The 25472-nt window shown below is 36.0% G+C and overlaps 2 protein-coding genes across 4 annotated transcripts; both read right to left on the bottom strand.

Annotated features, from left to right (window-relative positions):
* Positions 1 to 577: 577 nt before the first annotated feature.
* Positions 578 to 6835, bottom strand: LOC110663714 (cyclin-dependent kinase C-2 C). 2 transcript variants are annotated; one of them, XM_021823121.2, is made up of 9 exons: positions 5898 to 6835; positions 4382 to 4666; positions 3879 to 4196; positions 3095 to 3322; positions 2722 to 2819; positions 2042 to 2156; positions 1466 to 1951; positions 1212 to 1344; positions 578 to 1031 (listed from the first exon to the last, which is right to left on the bottom strand). In XM_021823121.2, the coding sequence occupies exons 1-9, from the start codon at positions 6345 to 6347 to the stop codon at positions 1024 to 1026; spliced, it is 2121 nt and encodes a 706-aa protein (XP_021678813.2). In that variant the 5' UTR covers positions 6348 to 6835; the 3' UTR covers positions 578 to 1023. The 2 variants fall into 2 exon arrangements, with proteins under 2 accessions (XP_021678813.2, XP_021678819.2); XM_021823127.2 differs by having other exon boundaries at positions 1472 to 1951; positions 5898 to 6834.
* A 1017-nt stretch (positions 6836 to 7852) lies between these two features.
* Positions 7853 to 13853, bottom strand: LOC110663702 (probable WRKY transcription factor 3). 2 transcript variants are annotated; one of them, XM_021823104.2, is made up of 4 exons: positions 13188 to 13846; positions 10785 to 11512; positions 10539 to 10697; positions 7853 to 8653 (listed from the first exon to the last, which is right to left on the bottom strand). In XM_021823104.2, the coding sequence occupies exons 1-4, from the start codon at positions 13617 to 13619 to the stop codon at positions 8371 to 8373; spliced, it is 1602 nt and encodes a 533-aa protein (XP_021678796.2). In that variant the 5' UTR covers positions 13620 to 13846; the 3' UTR covers positions 7853 to 8370. The 2 variants fall into 2 exon arrangements, with proteins under 2 accessions (XP_021678796.2, XP_021678803.2); XM_021823111.2 differs by having other exon boundaries at positions 8371 to 8727; positions 13188 to 13853.
* Positions 13854 to 25472: the final 11619 nt, after the last annotated feature.

Here is a 25472-nt window from a genome sequence, read left to right as displayed (position 1 = left end):
ATGTAAAATGAGTAGAGAACACGAAAGCAAAGCAAAGTCGCGTGAGGCCGAGCGCTTCCCTTCCCTCGTGAGAAAAGGGGTGGCGTGGTATTTCACGGAGAGAGGCTCTTTGCAGGATCGTGGCGGGTGATAGTGCGACGGGCGCAAATTAACCGAGCTTGGGGCTTCCATGGCCGCTTTACTGCTCTAGTCTTTGCAGCCAAAGGGAGGGGATTGCCTTACATTCAAATTTTCCCTTTTCATAAATAATTCTTTTAATAAATTATACTTCTTTCGCATTACTTCTTCAATATTGTTTTTTGGGATCTGGGTGTTGAAAAAAAAGGGAAAGAAATCTGAGGTTTCAATATTATTATTGAGTAATATTTAGCACTCTTGTTGGCATTTTTAGTTTTTAAATTATCATGAAAATGCTATTTAGCACTTTTGAACGAAATTTTGAAGAACAAAAATATTATTTTTAAAATAACAAAATCCAATTATTAAATTAAGGATTTTTTTTTCTTATAATTAACTTAGCCATTAAATCACTCGTAGATTTACAATTAGTTATTAAATAACAAAATTCAAAGTATAATTTTGATTCAAATTTTATACTTTTTTTCTATAATTAACTCAAAAATTAAATCACTGTTAGGATTTACAAATAATTATTTGCCACCTTCATGCTTCATTGCTAGAATGTGCATAAAAAGAGGAAGGCCAACTACAAGGAAGGAATAACCTTTTTTTTTTTTTTTTTTTTTTTTTTTTGCCCTTTTTGGATTTTGGTGGGGCTTGACATTGGCACCACTCTTTCTTATACTTGATTTTGATTTCATCCTATGTGATCACTTTTCAGTCCCATTATACAATACAAATTTAAAAATTTTGGTTCCTAACTAATACAATGGTTATGAAAACATAACTCCAATATCTCAGCAAGAAGCAGTTGTTTAAAGCTCTTTGCTTTCCATTCTCCAAGGACTGGGAGTTAGCTTGCAAGTTGTTTCTGAAAGGTTTTCAAATACCAGAATCCATGCCTCACATTTCTGCAAAAACAACACCATGAGTACATTCTATTTGCAAATAAATTTTATATAATGAACATACATGAATTCTTTTCAGTATTGTAGCCTTTTAAATTTAGATTTAATTTATAAATTATATACATTTTTATAGAAAGAGTAGATATAATTTGGCGCAAGAATGAAAATCAAGTGTTCCTGTACCTCTATCCAACCTTGATCTGCGAGCTGCTTGGCGTATCTGACTTTCATTCCTTTGCAAGAGCTCATCAATTTTATTTGATTGGGACAACAATGGTCCAGAAAATTCAATATTCTCTCTTCGTTTCAAGTAATTCTAACAAGGTAAGAAATGGAAGTGAGTCTCAAATACCATAACTTCTAAAATAGTGCAAAACAGGAAACAATTTATTCCAGATCATTGCTAAACGGGGATAAAATTTGTGGTTATGGTTTACCCTTACTGGATAACTCGTCAGAGCATCTGCTTCATCAGTTGCCTTTGAATCATTAAAATGGTATAAATTGGATGCATCAAAAGAATCTGACGAACCAAAACGGCGTCGCTGCTTCTGCATCACGTGCTTGGCTGTAGCCTCTTGAGAGTCATGTCTTTCATCTTCTTCTTTCGCCAAGTTAAAGGAACTGTTTGCAAAGTTGAAACTTGATGAATATAATGCACTAATTTCACTCATTGAGATATCTTGATTATAAGATAATGTTGATGTAACATCTTCTTTCCGCCTTTTTGCCCACGCAAATCCACTTGATGCTATGACTGGTGCTGGACCTGAGAAAACATAGTCCCCTTTTGTTGCTTGGGAAGTCTCTGAGGTTGTGTCAAATGTAGAATTCAGTTCTCTGTTCACAACTTCTCTTCCCTTGTCCATTTGAGCATTACTGTCATTGATCTTACGAACAAATTGAGTATTCTCTTTCACTTCCTGCACAAATAAAGAAAAAAAAAACTATTGGGAACAAGCTCCATTTTATGGCTGGAAGCATGTTCAAGCAAGCAAGGGAGAAAAACTGACCTCTTTTGGTGCAAATTTGTTGTTACTGTTGCGTTCTTGCAATGTTCTATTAGCTTTTCTTGGTTTTCTTGGTGCTCCTCTATCTCTATCTCTTGTTCTAGAACCAGCAGTTTTCCTGGAGGTACAGCAGTTATTCAGCAACAAAAAGAACATTTCAAAGCCATAGTTAGATGGGACCTAATAAGAAACGCATCTCATTTACGAAACAACAAGGGTTTTAGGAATTATTTACCATAGAAATGTACAATTCCCTGCTTGCAGATATAATTACACAGTACTACTTTTGTTAGACTGCAGATGTGCATTTATTTTAGCTGCCTATTCAAGAAGCAGGTTTTCAACCACTATGACAAGAAAAAAAAAATATATACATCCAAAGCCTGTACTGTAATGCTATCTTATGCATGTTAACAGATAACGAAAAAATAATAATCCCCACTAAAAGCAAAACTTTAAAGAATCATACTTGCAGTCATATTTTTTATTGGACTCAAACCAACAGATGGAGGAATTTCACTCAACAACGGAACCAATTTACCTTTATATATCAGAAGGACTAGGATAGGCACAATAGCTAGAGTCATTTTTGTTATATATATATATATATATATATATATATATATATATATATATATATATATATATATATTCAATTCAATGCAAAGAATTAATAGTTTTACCTCCTTGCTTCTTCTCGATATTTAGCATCCATTTCTTTGTTTGGTGTATACTTTGGCAAGCTTGATGGGTCACATGCGTATGGCATTGTGTTGAAGTACTGACGGCAAGATAGAAAAGAAAAGAAAAGAAAAGATAAAAGGTGAGTGGCATAAAATATTGAACAAAAATTATGCCAAAAATATAAAATTCACGAATTATTAGGCTATCATAATTATGTAATACTCAGAATACTGGAAAGAAGTACACCATTTTTAAAAAGAAAAAAGATCTCATGAATTAACTGCAGCACTAAAAAATGCAATATATTTCAAGTTTAACCTTTAGTTTGAAACTATAGAATTACTGGTGGATCAAACTTTCAGCGGGTGTTACCTGAGACAAAAGGGCAGAGGAGGCAGTCCCACGCTTTTCTGGTTCTATGGAAAGAAAAGTTTCTATCAAGTCCACAGCAGTTGTTGGACAATCTTTACACCTCTCTCGAAGCGAACTTTCATGAACATGGTGGGCTTTGAACATGGTAGCATTAGGAAGCTTAGACTGTTTCCAATACTCATCAGAAGGAGAACCACAAAGCTTGAAAATTTTGTGTAATTGTTCAACCTAGTTGAAGGATAATAATTATTAACTCCATCTGCCAGACATAAAAGAATTCTAGACACCAATTAACAAGTGAGGAAAATGAAATCCACTAACTAAAGAGAAAAACAGGGTCACCAGTTCAGAGAAGCGATAACTATAAATTTTCCCCAAGCAGGATTTGAACTCACGAGCAATTAGTTAACAGCTTAGTTTTTCCAATATTATACTAGAAGTAAAACCTAATATACGTAGATAAGTCTTAAAAAAGAAAGGTGCAAATGCGTCATACAATTCTGCAAAGCAATGCCCACATGTTATTTTCAATATTTAACACCAGAGTGTACAGTGTTAAAGAGGTAATCAAATGAAAATACAAAAATAAGTTGGAGTTTTTTTATTTATAAAACAATAATTTGTTTAGCCATAATAAAAAATTATTTTTAGGGTCTCAACTCTCTACTACGGACAAAGGGATAATATATAGGACAAGATGCAGGAAACACCGTTGTTTCTTATATTGTCACTAAAGACACAACGGAGACATATGCTTAATACTGCATTATGATAAAATGATTACCTCAGTTCTCCCTTTAAGGAGAGGTTTTCCAATGAGAAGTTCTGCAAATACACAGCCCACACTCCACAGATCCACTGAAACTCCATAACTTGTTGAGCCCAACAAGAGTTCAGGAGGGCGATACCATAAAGTCACCACTCGACTGGTTAGCAGATTCTTGTTCTTTGAATTAAGGACATTTGCCAATCCAAAATCTCCTAATTTTAGAATTCCTTCATTGTTGACCAAAATGTTGGACACCTTAATATCACGATGCATTATACCTCGTAAATGGCAGTGCTCAATCCCTTGTAAAAGTTGCTTCATGTAGCACTTGACCTGTATAGAAAGTCAACCTAATTAAACTTTTAACTTCTTAGAAGCAAAAATGAAATGCCACAAACCCTTTATGCCTTGTAATCAAATCAGATGACAAAGAAGAAATGACTAATTTATTTGATTGACTATACTGTATTAGAATAAAGAAAATACACAAGGCCTTTTAATAAGGAAGATGAGCAGACCTGTGAGTCACTGAACTTGATGTCTGGAGAAGATGATAGTCCAGCAAGATCATGCTCCATGTATTCAAACACAAGGTATATGCTACTTGACAATCGGGAAGTAATTATTCCCTCCAACTTTATGATGTTTGGATGGTCAAGCCTGCGGAGAATCAGTATTTCGCGTGCCATAAACCTAATGCTTTCTGGCTGAAAATTGTCAAAGCGCACTTTCTTCAGTGCAACCATCCTTCCAGTCTCGACCTCACGTGCTCGGAACACACTGCTATAGGTGCCTTGTCCGATCTAGGTGTATGACAGATTGCAAACAACACTTCTTAGACATCATGAGTTACGAAAAATGACCAAAGCATGAGCATTGGACCACCCATTGTAACGCAAGTAATAAAAAAGAGAAGTGTAAAAATAAACATTTAACATTGGTTGCTTATTCAAAAAAACGTTAGAGGGACTTGAAAGTTTGACTTTATATTGAATTGCCTATCAAAAAATAGTAAAAAAAAATCCAAGTTTGCTGCACCATACCAATAACATGTAGTTTCTCACAGTTATTACCTCATGCCTACTAGCAACATTTTTATGGGCACATCAGGCTTACATTTCAATGTTTACCTAAAGGAATTACTATAAGGAGATCTGAGATTACTGTCCTTCAGAGCCAGCAATTGGACCACCCATTGTAACGCAAGTAATAAAAAAGAGCAGTGTAAAAATAAACATTTAACATTGGTTGCTTATTCAAAAAAACGTTAGAGGGACTTGAAAGTTTGACTTTATATTGAATTGCCTATCAAAAAATAGTAAAAAAAATCCAAGTTTGCTGCGCCATACCAATAACATGTAGTTTCTCACAGTTATTACCTCATGCCTATTAGCAACATTTTTATGGGCACATCAGGCTTACTTTTCAATGTTTACCTAAAGGAATTACTATAAGGAGATCGGAGATTACTGTCCTTCAGAGCCAGCAATCCTATTGTCTATTGATTATATCACAATCAGTAGGCCTGTACTTTGTGGCTTACTCCCAGTGCAGCTGAAGCCAAACAATGTTGGGCAACCGTCCTGAACAAAATTTGCAGCTCAACCAACACAACTTACCTAGAATTGAAACCTTCAAAATACTTGCCCATATTGTCAAAATATTAAATTTCTAACTGCATTGTAAATAAGATTAAGAATGCTCCACCAAAGGTTCTAAGACCAAAATTTTTAAAACTCAAAACTAAATCTTTCAGAAGCCATATCTGTCCCTTCCCCTGAAATTTCTCACTTACCCACAAAAATGATAATTTGGGAAGCAATCATAACAAATACTAATACTGGGATCTCCAATTGGTAGCATTTCATTTCCCAAACAAAATTTTATACAAACAAAAGAGATGGTAAGTGGATGAATGAATAAATAAAATGCAATAAAGGGAGCACTTTCCATTATCATCAACAATGTAGTAGCATTGAAATCAAATCCAAAACATTATTCAAAAAGAAGGGAAGAATGATGAACTCTTAATACCTTCTCTAATTTCTCAAATGCATCAGCTCGTAGAGGCAACCAACCATGAATGGCTTCTTCGGCTGCAGAACTGAGCCAGCTGGGCCACCCAGCAGCGATCTGCTCAGCCCCAACGTGCCTATGGGAGAATCCCAATTTGAGATTAATGGGTCCACTCTTTCCGCTAGAGCTCCTTCTCTTGACTTTTTTGCCATGCAGATTGGTATTTCGATCCTCCTTAACCTCCTCCTCATTATTGTTATCAATGTCATAACTACTCTTTTTGCGTCTACTTCCATCTTTTTTATCCTTTTTGTGTTTCTGCTCAAAATTTAAATACCCAGATGGGCATTTTGACGAACCCACCGAGCTATGGCCATTACCAGCCAATGGAGGTGGTGCATAGGAATAGTCTAAAACAGGGGAGGCATCGGCCACCGACAATGTCCGTTTGGAGCTAACGCAACCCATTAACCCTAATCTAGGATCCGACCCAGATTGGGGCTGGGTCTACTTTTGGTTTATCACTATAACATTACATCAATTTTGACGATACGTTAAGACTCAAAAGAAAAGAAGAAAACAGGGGGGAAAAAACAGAGATTTTTCTTGCCCCTTTTTTGGGCAACGAGTTATGAGTGTTTGTCGTAAGTTGCCAGCGAGATTTGCGCAGGATGTCTGGTGCCAAAATGGTCCGAGATTAAAGGGAGAGAGATGGGTCTAATTTGGTTCATGTTTTTTAGAGGAAGGTGTGTGACTATAGCTTTTTCGAGTCTCTGTTTTCTTGTGCTTGCGAAAAGCAGAGAGAGAGAGAGAGAGAGAGAGAGAGAGAGAGAGGTGAAATGTAACCGTTAGGGAGGTTCTGTTATTATTCTCCGTTAGTTGATTTGTTTAGAGAGAGAGAAAGAGAAGGTGTCTGTGATAGTTGCAGTCTAACTGCCAACAACAGCTACTGTGCACCCTATTAAAATCAGAGCTTTATTAGAACTGCAATGTCTTTAATATCTCAAGTAATTTTCTGGTGGCTAATTTAGATAAATGGATTAGCTTCATACCCATCTTCACAGATCTTTCAATTTTCTATATAAATTATATCTTCAAAGTTGAACTTTTGTTTTTCAATTTTCTTTTCTGTCTTAAAGATTTCAATTTTCATTATCATAAATATGAATAATTATGATTTATGAATAAATTATATTATTTTTTTATAATTAATTTTAATTAAAATTCAAATTGGAGACTCACAGTTATAAAATTGAAAGACTTTGAAATCATTAGAAATATATTTTTTTTGTTTACTATGAATATATACATTGGATGAGTTCTCCTTCACTGTTATGAATTCTATAACTTGTTTTTTAAATTGGTTAAAAAAAAGGGATGATCTTGAGAAAACCTGATTTTTAATGTCCTCTTATGAAATCCACCATCCAAGACGCATCACTAACTCAAACTATTTGCAAAAGGACAAAAGAACCGATCCATAACTGTCAAATTAAAGAGAGTTTAGCACTCAAGATGTTCACAATTTCTATAAATGTCATTGGTCTTTACACATGATAATTTTGACAAAGTAACAAAGCATCCACACTTAGAAACCATAGTCTTTATTAAAAGCATAAAAAGAAGCCGTATGCTTAAATAGTTAGGATGGATACCATTTATACTGTAGCATTTCCTACTTTGAGGCCAAAGTAGAGTTGTGTCACCAGGAGCCAAAAAGGGGATTCCAGTAAAGCCAAATCAACTGCACAACTCCATCAATGAGGATATGCATATTGAGATTATGCAGATGATAATATTGATCTAAATCATTAGAGAACCAATTTCTTGCATTCTAAAACACTCAATCTGTATGGTCTGAGGACCCCTTTCTTCATAGATAATAGAAGATTCACTATGGTGCAACTAATCAACAATAGAGAACAAAATCACATCCATTAATCATCTAGTGACGTGAAAAGGAATAAAAAAAATAATAATAATAAGATAAGTGGATTGACTAGTAAAATTTCTCCAGTTTAACATACAACAGAAATCTCAAATTTGCAAACTGGTTACATATTTGCCTCTATATAAGCAACATATGGGTCCTCCACACCCTTAGCATAAACAGAACATCAGGAGACAGCCTCATGCCCAGGGAATAAACAGAGCTTGAATTACATTCAAAATCAAACCTTGGTTATTGTTATCTCCGCTCAACTGTGAAAGATCATATACAGCGTCACTTTTGTGAAATTTAATTGTACAGAACATGTAGTGAATACAGCATTCTCCGGCAAATGTTTAACACATGCAGTAACTATTACCACTACATTTCATAGAAAAAGGCAAAAATGTCAAAGGGTAGAAAAGAACCATTACAGCTAAATTCTCACTGCTTTCAAATAATTTTCCTTTCTTCTCCATTTTTCTTCATTGTACCATGTTAGTTGGCTGGAATCATCCTTGTGAATTGTGATTCTCTAGCAACTATCAGCAGAGAGAGCATTTATACAGCGATTTCCTCTTCTTTTAGCCGTAGAAGTACTGGTCTTTGGTCATTGTTTGCAAAGTCCATCCCTTTAAGCAAAGGATGCTTCTCAGCCACCACCTTTTGAGGTTTCAACTGTGGTGCATTGTAGTTGGCTGTGTTATGGCTGCTGTTTCTAGCTGCTGGAACATCATGATTGTGCTTTCCCTCGTATGTAGTTATGACAGCTTTGGAGTCAGCTGCAGCTCTCTCAACATGCTTACGAACATTGCATCCTGCACTAGTGCATTTGTAATAGCTCCTGTCCATATAATCAGCGCATCAGAAGTGATCCTTGCAGAAATTAAGCAATGTTTGCGATTGAAACACCAATAGCTGAAAGCAGAAAGTGAAACTTAAATTTGAAAGGAGCAGAAAACGCAGAACACAATTATCTTGATAAAGCATCCCAGCTTTGATCATGATTAACATTCCAGGTGACAAATTTGAGCCATTTATGTGAATTAATAAAAATAGCAGAGCCTTGGCATATGGTCAGACCATAAACAATCTTGACATATCAGAACAGGAGATTAGGTAAATTAAAATCTCTCTCTCTCAGAGGAAAGAACCTTGAGTCACACAACCCCCCTAGCACAAGCCTATGCACTGCATTCAGGGTACACAACATAAATGTAGGATCGAATTGAGAAGGCAACTGAAGAAAAGAAGAGATGAATACCAAAAGAATTGGTCAATGCACGTGTTGCACCTAAAGATTAAAGCACTTTCACATGCGCTATGGATGTCTAAGAACATAAATCATCACATCTGCAGGTACTTTTCTCTTCCTAATTATTGAGTTCCAAAGAAACTGATCAAAAAATTAAGCGCATATTTCTGTGCCAGTCTGACACCAACCAAGACATGAAGGATACAAAGTAGGATTGATAATGCCTTCAAAGTTGAAATTGAAACCCCATAAGTAGAGAAATCATCAACTGTACGTACAGATAGCATGAAGTTATCAGTTATTCCTTGCTAAATCACCAGAAAATGGTAGAGATTGTAAAAGTGATTCATACAGCCAAATTGATAGTCTGACAATATCTTCCCAAAACTGAGCGAGCAACAAAAAATTCTTTAAGCTAAATTCAAATATACAGAAAATTAAGTTCCGAAGAGGAAAGATGAAAAGAGGCATGCGGACCAAGAATATGAGAAGACTGACAACAGCCCAGATTTAATAACAGATGAAGCCCTAAATAGTACAGAGTATGGACTAGAGAAACTTGGCTGAGAGATAAAGCTCTATTACAATTTTAAGTATTTTTAATTGTAAAATAAGGAGAACAAACAATGAAACCCAAATCCCATGATGCCAAGAAGGCAAGAGGCTAACAAGATGAAACAAGTGATGCTGTTCCAAAGTTTTATGCTCAAACTAACAACTTAATTACTAAAATGTTAAAAAAAGAGGACAAGAATCATGTTGTCATGGAGACATCTTTTAGAAAAGGTACTGTCAATCCAGGAAAGAAGGCTGAAGAGATATAAATAAGAAGTTTCGTACAGAATAAATTCCATAAGGCAAAGTATTTTACCAATTTTCATGAACAATCAAAAAAAAAAAAAAAAATTGCAAAGTTATCATGCATTGCATGTCAAGTGGAGCAGATGGACAAGATACATAAGGCAACAGCTACAGCTACAGTGCTGTTAAGATTGCCGCTCACATTCATGATGGGTACTGTATTCTTCAAAATCTAGGCAAGAGAAGGATTTCACATGGAGGTACAATACAATTTTGAGTATTGGGAAAATCTTTCATTAAAGGGGGAAGAGGGTTATTTTGAAGATTTAAAAGAGGCCTTCTGAATGGCTTTCAAAAAGATGTTTCAATTACTGATCAAACAATCAACTAGTTATGAATAAATGGCTTACAAAACTTCAGCAATCATGAGTTCATTTCAAACCAGAAACTTCGTCTTTGGCAAAACTCTTTTTTTCTCAAGTCCTAAAGTCACCATTCTCAATCAAATAAAAAAAAATCCAAAGTACAAAAGTGAAAGAAACCATCCAAATTTTTATTTTGGTGCTTTAATAAGGGCAACAAAGATGTGTTTGGTGTGACTTGCATAGAAAATTAGCAATTGCAACTATTGTCTTTAGGGTTTGGGGGCGAACATATGTAAAGCAATAATTACCTTGGATGGGGATTCCCTTTGACCACCTTCTGGCCATACTTGCGCCACCTGTAGCCATCATCCAAAAGATCAACTTCGCTTCTTGTTTGAACAATGATTTTCGGTTCTGTGACTGTCTTGTGTGGTAAAGCAGCCTCAGATGTCCCAACATCTGTATGCCTGTATTCCGTGGCAAGACTTTTTCAGAAATTACACGGGAAAACAGATCTAGTTATGATTATATACGATTAAAGGTTTCTAACTTGCCTTCTTTTTGGTTTTGGCTCATCATCATCATCCCCGTCTTCTGGTCTTGTTGCTCCATCACCTGCTTCCTCACTGTCACTTGATCCAGGTAGTTCTATGGGATCTGCTTGAGTAGATTCCTGCTCCCTCCCATGCACTGAATGACTTGGTAGTGTTTCACTCAACTTGTTCATATTACCAGCTTGAGATTGGGAACTAAGTTCAAACTTAGCCTGAGAATTTATAGCTCCGTTTATGTCACTATTATCTTTTGCACGCTTATTGGGTTGAGGCTGATCATGGTTGTGCAGGCCTTTATAGATGATCTCAGTTATCTGGCCATCACTAGATCGCTCAACCTTCTTTTTTACAAGACAATTCAGATGTGTACACTTGTAATAGCTTCGAGGATATTCACTACCCTTAATTGGCTTCTGCCCATATTTGCGCCAGTTGTAGCCATCATCATTTGGTTTATCAACAGCGAGAGGAGGCTGCTGTCTCCTATCAGAATGAGAGAGATCTGATGATTCCACCATGGAACTAGGATGTTCTGAGGTTGAGGGCAGCATCTGCTGCTGTGAAGCTTCACCAGTGGTAAAGGATGGATGGTGTGTCAATAACTCTGTAGAGGCTGCTACTGGAGCAGGTTGATATTGAGCTTGCAAGTGCATATGAGATTGAGCAGCTACTGCAGCTTGAGCAGTAACCTGTGCCAAGGCTTGCTGGTGGGACATTCCAAAGGGACTCTGCATGGACATAGAAGAAAAAACAAATAACTATCTGATTCAAGTCATTGCTTAATAATATTATACTTCCATAACAGAATGTTTCCTCACATGTACCAGTTCAGTTTAATTAGGAGGGAAGGCCATCTCTTTATTAGGTCTAGGTATGATGATCTTCAATAGAAATCAGGATTATCAGATCTAGTTTGACGGGGAAAGAATCTAGTAATCAACATCCCAAGATAGACATTACAACTATTTTTTACTAGCAGATATCATTATACTTATCCACATGCATTATATGATTAAAACAGACTTGGTAAACAATATATCATCAAACCAATACACTAAATTGTAGAAATAAAGCATATCCCAAGGTTTTTAATCAAATTATTAGAATAAAACGCTAATTTTCTGACGATATCACGCCCATTTCCAACTCTTCATAATCTTGCACTAAATCGAAGTTCCTTTATCTAAGAGACAACATAGAAACCATCCTCGCTAAATAATGAAGCTACACTGTCCGAAACATGCCTATGGAACTGATACATTAGCTTTAGTCGTGGACTAAGCTTGAAATGCCTCTAAAGAAGGACCAATGAGAAGATATTCAACTTAGTTAACTTGCAAAGGCCGACAAGATACCCACAAGGATTAAGCCAGAAAAACCTAACCAAGTTCCCTTACAATACCTTAAAGCATCCAAATTACAGTGCCTCACTTCCACTTATGAGTGTTATCAAGCTAAGCTTTGAAGGGTTTAGGCTCGGCTCGTTAGATTTTTACTGAGCTCAAGCTAAGATTTAAAGCTTTGCATTTAACTCGTATGTCAAATTCATCAGTTCTGCATGTGTTAGCTTGTTTATTAAATTTGTGAGCTCGAGCTCGACTCATTAAGTTTAATTAGCTAAATTGCTAAACAAAATCTTTTATTAATTATTATCTAAAACTTATTAAATAATAAGCCCAATAAATCATAACAATTTAATTAATAATTATAATGACGCCGCTATAAATGAGTAAGCTTTCAAGCCTAAACAAGCCCAGCATTAATAAACTTAAGCTTGGCTCATTTATTAAATCTTTAAAAATTAAGCTATAACTTGGCTCATTAAACAATCGAGCCAAGGCCTGATCAAGTTGAGCCTCAAGCTCATTCACACCCCTTAATTCTTCTAGTTTCAAATAAGCCTTCATTTTCTCTCAAATTTCAGATTAAATCGTTCACAAAGTAAGCATAATAAATACAAACAACCATTATTCAAGCAAAAATTTAAGCTCATAAATGTGACTATTTTCTCGATTACATAATCAACAATCACCCAAATCATACTTCTCAATCCAAAACCCAAGCTATTATTTCATCAAACAAACAAGAAGCATCCAACACATCCTTCTCAAACTCCAACCTTACCAAACATTTCATTTGAAAACAGGTGTCATCAAAATACAAGTTAACATTTTCCTAAAAAAGGAAAAAATAAAATAAAATAAAACCCTCCTATTATCATCTCAAAGGAAATATAAACTCAAACCATAATCCCTCATAATCACTTGCAAAAGTAAAGCAATCAGTACACTTATCATCTAATCACACAGTAACACATCCCAATTGTTCGAAATCGCCAAGGACGATATAAAACATCAAACATAAAGCAAACCCATAATTATTCAGATCCAATTACACAAGTACCTGTGGAGCAGAAAAGAACCCAGGCGAGTTTAGCAAACCAGAAGGGCTCAACCCAGGAGGAACAGTAAACAATGGAGAAGGAGCAACCACCAAATTCACAGGCCTACTCTGCTTAAACCCCAAATTACTATTATTCCCCGCCCCATCCTGCTTGACAGAAGAAATACTATTATTGGGTACAGAAGCGTCAGTGAAAAAGGCCGGCCTAGCTATTGGAGAACCCATGGCGCCAGCGAGTAGCTGAGAGAAGGAGCGACAATCTGAGTCAGGATAATTGTCTGAGAAGAAAGAAGAGACAAGAGTCATGGGACCAGGACTGAGTCCACCAGTGAAAAGGGTATCCATAGAAGGCCTCGGCGGCAGCAATATTGTAGGGCGTGCTGGTGGAGGAGCTGCTGTTGTTGTAGTAGAAGAAACTTGTTTCCCTGCCATTGGACAGAAACTCAAAAGCAGCCAGTTTTTCTTCTCTTCTCCCTTATCCTCTCGTATCGTGTCAGTAAAATATTTTCTCTCTCTTTACAAGAAACTCCTACCTTAATCTTGCTCTGCGTCTACAGCCAGGAATGAGAAATATCTCTATATCCGTTTCAGGGAGAGTTTTTGTTTCTTTGCTTTCTTCTATCCGGCTTTGCGGTAGTTTCGTGCTGTCTAGAAATTCAGTGGAAAGTCCACGGACTTGAAATGGGCAATGACAACTTTTTGGAAAATGAAAAATATAATTATTAAAAATATGATTTTAATATGGATATGTAATATATTATTTACTCATAAAAATTTAATTATATTAATTGATTAAATTGATAATTTTTTTATTTTATTTTATCTGCAATTTCTTGTTTTATTTATTATAATTTAAATTTTAATATTTAATATTAATTAATAAAAAAAATATGACTATATCCAATTGAATTACCCCAATTAATAAGGATGAAAATTCTTCTTTCTCATTAATTTGAGTTTGACTCTGTAATTTATAATTATTTATTTTAAATAATCTAAGTTAATATAAAAAAGTACGTGTTTATATATATTTGCTCGAAAAAAGAACTTAACATTGATATGTCAAAGATAGCCTGATAATACCATTGACTATAAATACATTATGCATTAACAAAAAAAAATTAATCCATAGTTGGCTTTTTTTTTTTTTAATTTAGAAAGTTTCAATCACATTTTAAATTTAAAATCTCATGAAATATTATTAAGATAAAATTTATTAATGTTCAAAAACTAACTAAATACCAGTAATGCACGAAAATATCAGTATTTTTCTATACAGTCTTACTAATATTTGTTAATCTTCTTAACAAAATTTATCGTCAAACTATTCAAAATCACTGTTAATTTCATTTTCTTTTGTACTTAAATTTGCTGAATCAATCAGTTGCTTCATTGGTATTGAAAAGTGATATGAATTTCATCGTTAATGTTCATAATGAACAAGAGAGTTAACTGAGGAGGGAAAGACGTAATTTGCTGAATCAATCAGTTGCTTCATTGGTATTGAAAAGTGATCTGAATCTTATCGGTGATGTTCATAATGAACAAGAGAGTTAATGAGGAGAAAGAGAGTGAGAGGGAAAATTATTTATGAAATTATAAATTTTAATAAATTTATAAAATTTAGTAAATCATAATGAATTAATAAATTTTAATTTAGTGATATTAAAATTATTTATAAAATTATAAAGTTTTAAATTTAAATTTTAATTAAAAATAATTTAAAGATAAAACAGAATGAGAGCAAAACTCAAAGTGAAATTTGACAAAAGGGAAAAAGGAGAGGGGCGGTTTTTCCAATTGACTAGGTTGCCCTCCGCGACCGGCACTTCGACCCTCCAACCACTCTCCCTAATCCATTTCGCCTCACCCTCACGCAACTCCCATCCCCAAGTGGCAATTTTTTACTATTTTTTATTTTTATTTTCTTTCTTTTATTTTTTTTTATATATTTAAGTTTAATTCTCAAAACAATAATTGTTTCATTATCATTTTAAGCTTTTTTTTTTTTTTTTACTTTAATTATAGCTTTTTAAATTACTACCAAAAATTATAAAACTTTAATAAAAACATAAAATCTCAATGAAATAATTAAATTAATATAACGTATAATATATTTAGAGTAACTTTATATTTAATATAAAAATATATTTTTTTACAAAAATTTGAATTATTATTATTATTTTTTTTTTTTACAGAAAAGTTGAAAAATTCTTGATATACCCCACTTCCCTATATTAATGCCCCATTTAAGAAAAGCTGGGTATGAATTACGTATTAATGGTGGCGGTGGTGGTGGTTGACGTACGTTAGGACTATGGACTTTTCCACTTCGTTTTAATAAAATAAAGAATTTTTATTCAATAAAAATGAAATATAAAATTTCATATTTGTCATAATTTTGTATAAAAAATTTAAGATAAATTAATTATATAAAATATAATAATTATTATTTTAATTTAAATCATCGATTCATCAGAGCAACAGCTACCAGTAAAAAATAATAAATAAAAGAAGAAGGGGATCATACAATATCCGAATAATTAATTCACATTATTTTCAAATAAATATCTGATAAATTCAGTGAATTTAAGTCGGCGCGGCTGATTTCAAAGCATGGGAAAGCAAATACATGCATGTAAGTGGTGGTGGCGGAGAATAAGATGCACCTAACGTAAGCTGGCTGTGCCTGTGTACCTCTACACGATAAGACTGACAGTGGCTGCTCAGCTATTTACAGCAATTAAACCTGGTTCCAATTTTCCAAGCTTACTTTTCTCAACAACTCAGCATAATTGGTAGGGGTATGGAAAGTGGACGCCACAAAATAAGCCAAGTTGAGGATTTTAAAAATGAATCCTAAAAGTCTGGTATCTGCTAATAAATGACTGCAAGAGAGACAGCAGCATTGAGACGACAATTGCCTTTTGTTATGATTATTGCCAATAATATCTTCCTCTACCCATTAGATTGGAGTAAGGCTGGTTCTGATTTTGAGTTAGAATTGAATTAAAATTAATTTAATTAAAATTAAAATTAATTTAATTAAAATCGAAACCGATTTTAAATTAGATTGAAATTATCATTTTATGATTTGATTTATATTCATATATTTTAATAATTATAAATCAGTGATTTCGAATCGGATTGAACCAATGATTTCAAACTGAATTAAATTGATGATTTAAATATAAAAGAATTTAATAAATATGTTACCTCACTCCTAATTTATTTATATATATTATTAATTCTCTACATAATTATTCTCTACATTTTCTTCAATTCTTAATATTTTTTCAATTTTTCTTAAATTCTCTAAATAATTATTTTCTAAACTCATTTTAATTTCCAATACTATCTCAATTTTTCTATTTTATTATTTTATGTACTTACTGAAATTTTCAATACTATCTCAATTACTTTGTTATTACTTTAATCCTCAATAAAATTTTCAATACTCTATATTTTAATTTTTTTTCTCTTTTATACTTTTTAATTATTATATAATTTTTAAAAAAAGGCAAGTAATAAAACTAAAAATTTTTGTTCCTCTAAATCGTAAAGGGATATTTAGGCAAAATTAAGTTCATACACCTTTTGTTAATTTCTTTAAAAAAAATTAATTTCATCTCTAATTTTTTAATCAAGTTCGAGTCTTTATTTATTAAATTTTCTTAAAGATAAATTATTTTCTTTCTTTTTTTTCTTATTTTAATTTGATTGAAAGATTTCTAAGAAAAATTAAAATATTTTTACAAATATAACTTAAATTTTGAATCAATAAAATTTTTTTCTAATTTTTTTATCTAAACTACCCTTAAACCATCCCTAAACCTTTTCCAAACCGTCCTCCAAACTGTCTTAAACCATTCTTTTTTTAACCGTCCTTCAAACAATTTTAAACCGGGACTCAAACCGGAACCGGCGGTTCAGGAACCGTCTTCCAAACCATCTCTTGGTGGTTTAATTCAGGTTCATGATTTCATTAAACCTAAATCGACGGTTTCTGAACCGTGGCCACCCCTAGATTGGAGGGTCCAACCCCAACTCACTCACTTTCTCCATTTTTTACATCGTCGATAGGAAGGAATTTCACCTATGTATGAAAGAAGCCTTGACGCATTTAAATAATTTTATTATTTAATCTGTAATATTAGCATTTTCCACTAAAGGGATCCAATGAATATATATTTTGTAACACCCCTGATTTTTTATATATTATTATTGGGGTTCGTGTAGGTATCCTCAATTCGCGGAAATTCGACAGTTGTCCGGATCTGTGAATTTCCGGCAGCAGGACCACTCTGGAAAAGTCTCCGAATTGGATCGAGGTTTTGGCTACCCCACCATTGTCAGGCATCTCGAGCGCGTTCCCGAAGTCGGAATCGGCAAAGGTAAACCCGAACCTTGCTTTTTCGTAATTTTCTAGTGCTTAAATAGGATTAAAAATTCATAAAATATTCGTGGTAGCTTAGAAAATTACGATTCTTTTTGCAATAGCTTAGTAATATTGCTAAGGACCGCGGGGCAAAGTTTTATAATTTTTAGAGCTTGTTTGGGCAATTTTTGCAAAAATGATCAATTATAAGGACTAAATTGAAATTTTTCCATATTGTGAAGAATGATTGATTTGATGGGCCCATGATTGGCTGTGTGATGTGATTGATTGGTGGATATATGGATTGTGGATATAGAAGTGTGTTTTGAGCCCTTTTGCAGTTGGGTAGGTCCTAGGTATAGGGGAGACTCACGGATTTTCGGCATGACTTAGGACGATTTGGTCTTTTCTTTATTTCTATTGAGTCAATAGTGTTAAATAAATTTAATGTAAATGTCAGTGAGCGATACCTTCTTCCTCCGCCCACCGCCACGGTGATTGTCGCCAAGTCCGTGAGTAAAAAATTAATTTTAATTATAAGTTCGATATTAATAGATGATCAGCATGACCATGCATCACTTATAAGCATATATATAAGTAGTTAAACTCAATGAAAGATATATGATGCATTCATAACTGTTAAAGTTCCATGAGTGTTGTTGTGGTAATTTGGAGCAGTGTGTGTGCGTTGGCGTGCGTGTGATGTGGTGTGGACTATGGATAGGACGGGGTAGTCACGGCTTGAGTTCTTCGCTGGGACCCGTTCCTTCGAGGGGTAGTCACGGCTTGAGTTCTTCGCTGGGACCCTCGATTTGGTTTATTAAGCGAAAGTCCGGCTTGAGTTCTTCGCTGGCACCAGGTTGGATCTAAGAGAGCTGTATAGGGGATCAGCTCCCAATATATTATGATTGATGCTACAGGGTGCGTGAGTGCTCCAAATTACCTTTTTGATGCTATGATGTGAATATGATGTTGATGTTGCATTTCACGCTACAGGTGCATTAGTTCTGAGATAGTTATAGAGATTATGGTTAAAATTGATATTTTACTCTCGAGTCGAACGCTCACTCCTGTTCAAAAATTTTTACAGGCCACAGGAGGATATTTTTTTGAGGTTAACCTGCTTTCTCCCTCGCAGGTCGATTACTACTGTTTGTATAAACTTGTTAAATCTTAGAATTTCCGCATGTGTTAGAAATGTTTATTTGATTTGGGTCTGTAAACTAAATTATTATTTTTGGACCTGTAAACTTAAATGTGCTATGCATGTTTGATGGATTGGATGAGGGAGCTGAGCTCCCATTTATTTTGTGTTGATGAGTATGTGGAGGGTGAGCTGAGCTCCCCAATTGACTATATATTGTGTTTACAGGTCGGGTGAGTCGAAAACTCCCCGTTGGAAAGTCCATTTTATGGCCGGACTCTGTCCGGTTGTTTTCTTGAATTTGGGCCCAATGGGCCTTAGAATTGGGTAAATGAACAGTTAAGGCTTACTACGGGCCTCGGGGGCTTTAGGCTGGCCCAGGTCCTAGTGCCGGTCCGGCCCATAGGTTGGGTCGTGACAAATGTGGTATCAGAGCTTAGGCTCCAGATTCTTAGGGAATGTTTGTCTAAAATGTTGGGAAGAGTCTACTAGGAGTCACATGCGGAGTATAGGATTCTGTTTCGTCTTTTCCTGTAATTCTTTGTTTCTAGATTCTACGTTATACCTCGGGAAATATAAGATTACCTCAGTTAGTGTCTTGATTTTCATGGAGTACACAGAAATGTGAAATAGAGTTAGTAGACATGTGAGATCTATCATGAGGATACGTACTCCAAGAAATGTTATATTTTTGTCAGTATGGGTTTAAATGGTGTGCCCATTTCGTGTAAGACACGAGTACATAAAAGTGAGTCTTAAAAGTACAGTTGCCCTAGATAAGGATGAGGATACCACTACTGGCAGTCATCAGTAGATGACCCAGTCAGAATAAGTTTGTGATAATAGAAGATTCAGGAGAGATAAGAAATTAGGAGACCTAGTCTGTCAGGACGTATCGTAGTAACTATACAATGTTCTCGATGTCTGCTCTGTAAGCTGCAGATTACAGTACCGACATGAGATTATTGTGTAGAGCTGCGTGCATCCCCGTGGTGCTCCATAATGAGGGTGTTTGAGATGGCTTCGCTTTGGTACAGCTTATGCGTAACAGAGTTCTATATTTGCAGAGGAGTTGGGAACTCCTGGCTAAGAGTCTAGAGTTAGAATATTGAAAGGTCACAGTTGGGTGATAACTAGAGTCAGTGACTCAGTTACCCCAGCATGAGCTAGAGTTACATCAAGAGTTGCCACAGACCAAAGGTTTCGGACTAGTTGCAAAGTAAAGGTGACACTTATAGAGTGAGAATAGTATACCTTGTGTGTATCAGTATGGAATAAAGTACAACTCTACTACCTAGAGAAGGTCGAAACTATGAATTGATGATTTATAGAGCTATGATATGATAAAAGAGTCATTAACTTGACATGGTTCTGGCAAGGTGGTAGATGTAGTACCTTTGTTGCGACAAGTTAGGATATAGTCCTATCTTTTGGAATGGATCGAAGGTTATTAATGATAATGATGACTTATGGAATAGTGTCCCGGATGGGGTGTAGAGTGTGGTAGAGAGTAGTTGGCTCGGGTATCCCGGAGAGGATACAAGTTCCATTATAGGAATCATATATAATCGATCACGATGGATGTAAATCCTTTGAATTGGATGACGGGTTTGGGTGCGAAATCTTAAGTTTTGGAATTGAGTAAACATGGAAAATAATAATAATAATAATAGTGTTAAGAGTAATAAATTAGCGAAGATAAATCACGAAGGCCAATGGATAAAGAAAGTGCAGAATGAAAGTTTGGGCAATTGATTGCAGATGCAATATAATCTAAATGCTAGTGGAAGTACTAGCTAGAGTGGTCAAAGGACCAAACTGAGTAGCAGGACATATGATAACGCGATAGAGACTCGAAAGATATAGTTAGCAAGTACGGCTATTATGTTAGGAAGAAGAATGGAACCAGGGGATAGAATAGTCAAGTTCTATTTTGGGTAAGACAAAGGAAATAAATGAAAGGACAACCTAAAGAGCGCATAATAAAAGGAACAAAGTTAAGATATAGGATAGGCTAAGTGTTATTCTTGGCAAGGAGAATGACAAGGATGGAAAACCCAAAATGGGACCACATTAGTGAGAAAAGTGATGGAGGTATGGAATACAATAATAATGAGTAAATGTTAGAAGGTGTGCGATGGTATTGCGGACTACCTAAATAGGTAGAGAAAGAGAAGTTAGTAAGCAGTAAGTTGAATAAAAGTCAGTCTAAGGGATCAAATAGGTATGATGAGAGGAAAAGAATGATAGATAATGACACATAGGTTTTAGGTTAGACTTTTGAGATAGTGAGAAGGTAGTTAGAGTTTCGTTATGAATGTCGTGCAAACATTTTTAGTGTGATCAACGTAATCACTTTGTAGTGAAGCAATAACGACAGGACAATAGTAGGGGTAGAACGAAAAGTGACAAGTCTGGATGGTTATAAATCAGTAGAAAGTTCAAGGATCAAATTAATGACCCTAGATAAGGGTGGAATTAGTGTTGGAATAATTTATTAGTGAGAGAAATCTTTCAGGAATCAACAAAAGTTAATGGCACAATAAAAACGATGATAGATATGAATCATAGGTCGAGTATAAGTAAAATTAATAAATTATAAAATATTATGTCAAGAAGGAAAATGGTACAGTAAAGGGTTCATGCAGATGATACCTTATAGGTAGAGCATAATTGTGCTAGGAGATGATGAAATTTGGAGAGAAAGACCAAGAAACTTAGGTGAAACGTTATAATATGACAATCGGGTGTAGTTGAATATAAGAGGATATTTTCTTTCTTTTCAAGTTTAGCTTGTGCTTTTGGTTCTAGAAGGTTATATAAGGAACAGAAACTGAGTCAAGGAGACCTAGTTATTGAGAGTTTAGTAGGCACAAATTCATACATAATTTCCTGATATGAGAATGACAAGAAGTGCATACCTAGTATTAAGTATGAAAGGACGAACAGTAATGACAGGAGTTAAATTGAGTTAGCTACTAAGGCTTGCAACTGTTTTAAACTATGAGTCGGAGGAAGTACTATTTATGGTTGAGATTCAATAGATGAAATTGTTCTTGATGGGTAATTTGAGGTTGAAGTTTAGAAAGCTATGGCAAGATATATGATTATATTAAGGAGAATGAACACGTGAAGTATCTTGTTTGGAATTAAGGCATGACACATATTTCCTACAGTAGTGTTAGTTCAGGATGGAACTTATAGTTTATGGGGCTCATATTCATCCAGATAAGCAATTTCCTACTAAGGTGATAGGGAATGATAATGTTACGATAGTTAAGTTGGAAAAAAAAAGGGGATACAAGAAAAAAAAATTTCTATGGGTAATTATAAGTGTTACATAAGGTGAAGAATGTCTTTGGTAGGAGTAAATCATAGGGTTAGAATTCTTGAAGTAATGAAACTAGTATTCAAGATAAGACTAAGAAATAAAAAGAAAGTTAAAGTTGATGATGGGATAGACATCTTTGAAGGAAAAGGTGTAAGGATGAGATAGGACTAAAAATTAAGGAATAAGTACAGCAGGTTGAAATGATACCAACAATACCAAAAATAGGAAAAGGGAAGTGGATAAGATGCAAAGGACAGGAAGAGAGCTCGATAGAGTCGCTTATAATGATGAGGATAAGGAGTGTCTAACCATTGCCCCGTGTTAACACTACCTATGAGCGGTGAAGGATACAGGTGTCCTGTGACGCCTCCAGAGTTGGCCTAGGGTGTGTTTTGATGCGGAATGGAAAAGTAGTGGCTTATGCTTCAAGGCAGCTGAAGAGGCATGAGCAGAACTATCCCACCCATGATTTGGAAATGGCGGCTGTATTCTTTGCACTAAAAATCTGGAGACACTACCTGTATGGTGAAGTGTGCGAGATATACACCGACCATAAGAGTTTGAAGTACATCTTCCAACAGAGGGATTTAAACTTGAGACAGAGGAGATGGATGAAGCTTCTGGAAGACTATGATTGCCCCATCCAGTACCACCCTGGGAAGGCCAATGTAGTAGCAGATGTTTTAAGCAGAAAATCTTCTGGCAGTTTGGCGCACATTTCAGCAGAGAAGAGACTGTTGATTCAGGAGGTACATGAGTTGATGGATCAAGGTTTAATCCTAGATCTTTCAGATGATGGGGTATTGTTGGCTCACTTTTCAGTGAGGCCAGACTTGAGGGACAGAGTTAGAGTTTCCCAGCACAGAGACCAACAATTGATGAAGATCATAGAAAGAGTACTGAAGGTGAAGGTGGTGAGTTTGGGTTTGCAATGATGGCGCCCTAGTGCAAGGTTCTAGGATATGTGTGCCCGATGTGGACAACCTCAGGAATGAAATCATGCGAGAGGCACACTATACACTGTACAGTATCCACCCAGGTTCCACCAAGATGTACCATGATGTGAAAGATAGCTATTGGTGGAATGGCATGAAGAGAGACATAGCCGACTTTGTGTCCAAGTGCTTGACTTGTCGAAGGTGAAGTTTGAACACGAGACCGTCAAGGAAGTCGCAAGAGCTCCCTATCCCGAGAATGGAAGTGGGAAATGAGTACTATGGATTTTGTGGATGGGTTGCCTCGTACCACGCGAGGATATGATTCGATATGGGTAATTGTAGACCGCTTGACCAAATCGGCTCACTTCTTACTCAGAAGACTACATACTGCGTGGCACGGTATGCGGCTCTACATTCGAGAAATAGTCGATTGCATGGAGTTCCGACTTCCATAATATCCGATGAGGGTCCGATTCACTTCTCGGTTTTGGAGAAAGTTGCAGGAGGCACTTGGCACACTGCTTGAACTTCAAGACGGCTTTCCACCCTCGCATGCACGGGACGATGCGAAGGACGATCCAAACATCGGAAGACATGCTTCGCATGAGTGTTTTGGATTTTGGAGGTCAATGGGATGAGCAGCTAGCTTTAGTGGAGTTTGCCTACAACAACGCTTATCACTCCAAAGATAGGGTTGGCACCCTATGAGGCACTATATGGAAGAAAGTGTAGGTCTCTCTGTGTTGGAGAAATGGGGAAGCAAGGGTGCAGGATGTAGACCTAGTGCAGTACACTTCAGAGGTAGTTCCTTTAATCGTGAACGATCGAGGACGGCTTTGATGAGCAGAAAAGTTATGAGACCCAGACGGAGGGATGTGGAGTTTGCAGTGGGCGACTATGTATTCCTGAAGGTATCTCCAATGAAGGGAGTCATGAGATTCGGAAAGAAGGGCAAGTTGGCACCTCAGTATATCGGACATTTTGAGGTTACGGATAGAGTTGGAGCAGTTGCCTACCGGTTGGAGCTACCACCCAACCTCTCTCACATCTCCATGCTCAGGAAATACATTCCCGATCCTTCTCATGTACTGCAGCCGGATGTGATAGAGCTAAAAGAAAATTTGACATTTGAGGAGCAGCCTGTAGCCATAGTGGACTACCAAGTGAGACAGCTGAGATCAAAACAGATCCCTATGGTTAAGGTTTTGTGGAGGAGTCAGTCGGTGGAAGAGTGCACCTGGAAGTCAGAACGGGACATGCGTAGCAAGTACCCTTATTTGTTCAATGTATAATCATGTGCTTTATTCTGCCTTGTGTAAAAATTCGAGGACGAATTTTCTGTAAGGGGGGAAGAATGTAACACCCCTGATTTTTTATATATTATTATTGGGGTTCGTGTAGGTATCCTCAATTCGCGGAATTCAGGCGGTTGTCCGGATCGTGAATTTCCGGCGAATGCACCACTAGGAAAAGTCTCCGAATTGGATCGAGGTTTTGGCTACCCCACCATTGTCAGGCATCCCGAGCGTGTTCCCGAAGTCGGAATCGGCAAAGGTAAACCCGAACCTTGCTTTTTCGTAATTTTCTAGTGCTTAAATAGGATTAAAAATTCATAAAATATTCGTGGTAGCTTAGAAAATTACGATTCTTTTTGCAATAGCTTAGTAATATTGCTAAGGACATGGGGCAAAGTTTTATAATTTTTAGAGCTTGTTTGGGCAATTTTTGCAAAAATGATCAATTATAAGGACTAAATTGAAATTTTTCCATATTGTGATGAATGATTGATTTGATGGGCCCAGGATGGGCTGTGTGATGTGATTGAGTTGTGGATATATGGATTGTGGATATAGAAGTGTGTTTTGAGCCCTTTTGCAGGTTGGGTAGGTCCTAGGTATAGGGGAGACTCTGCCGGATTTTCGGCATGACTTAGGACGTATTTGGTCTTTTCTTTATTTGTATTGAGTCATTTGTGTTAAATAAATGTAATGTAATTGTCAGGTGAGCGATGACCTTTCTTCCTCCGCCCACCGCCACGGTGATTGTCGTCCAAGTCCGTGAGTAAAATATTAATTTTAATTATAATTTCGATATTATTATATGTTCAGCATGCCCATGCATCACTTATATGCATATATTTATGTAGTTAAACTCTAGGCACGATTTATGTTGCATTCATAACTGTTAATGTGCCATGAGTGTTGTTGTGGTAATTTGGAGCAATGTGCGTGCGTTGGCGTGCGTGTGATGTGGTGTGGACTATGGATAGGACGGGGTAGTCACGGCTTGAGTTCTTCGCTGGGACCCGTTCCTTCGAGGGGTAGTCACGGCTTGAGTTCTTCGCTGGGACCCTCGATTTGGTTTATTAAGCGAAAGTCCGGCTTGAGTTCTTCGCTGGCACCAGGTTGGATCTAAGAGAGCTGTATAGGGGATCAGCTCCCAATATATTATGATTGATGCTACAGGGTGCGTGAGTGCTCCAAATTACCTTTTT

The sequence above is a fragment of the Hevea brasiliensis genome, chromosome 9 (genome assembly GCF_030052815.1).
Source record: "Hevea brasiliensis isolate MT/VB/25A 57/8 chromosome 9, ASM3005281v1, whole genome shotgun sequence".
NCBI classification, from domain to species: Eukaryota; Viridiplantae; Streptophyta; class Magnoliopsida; order Malpighiales; family Euphorbiaceae; genus Hevea; species Hevea brasiliensis.
The sequence above is the reverse complement of the archived record's forward strand: the minus strand, read 5'-3'. Positions and strand labels throughout refer to the sequence as shown.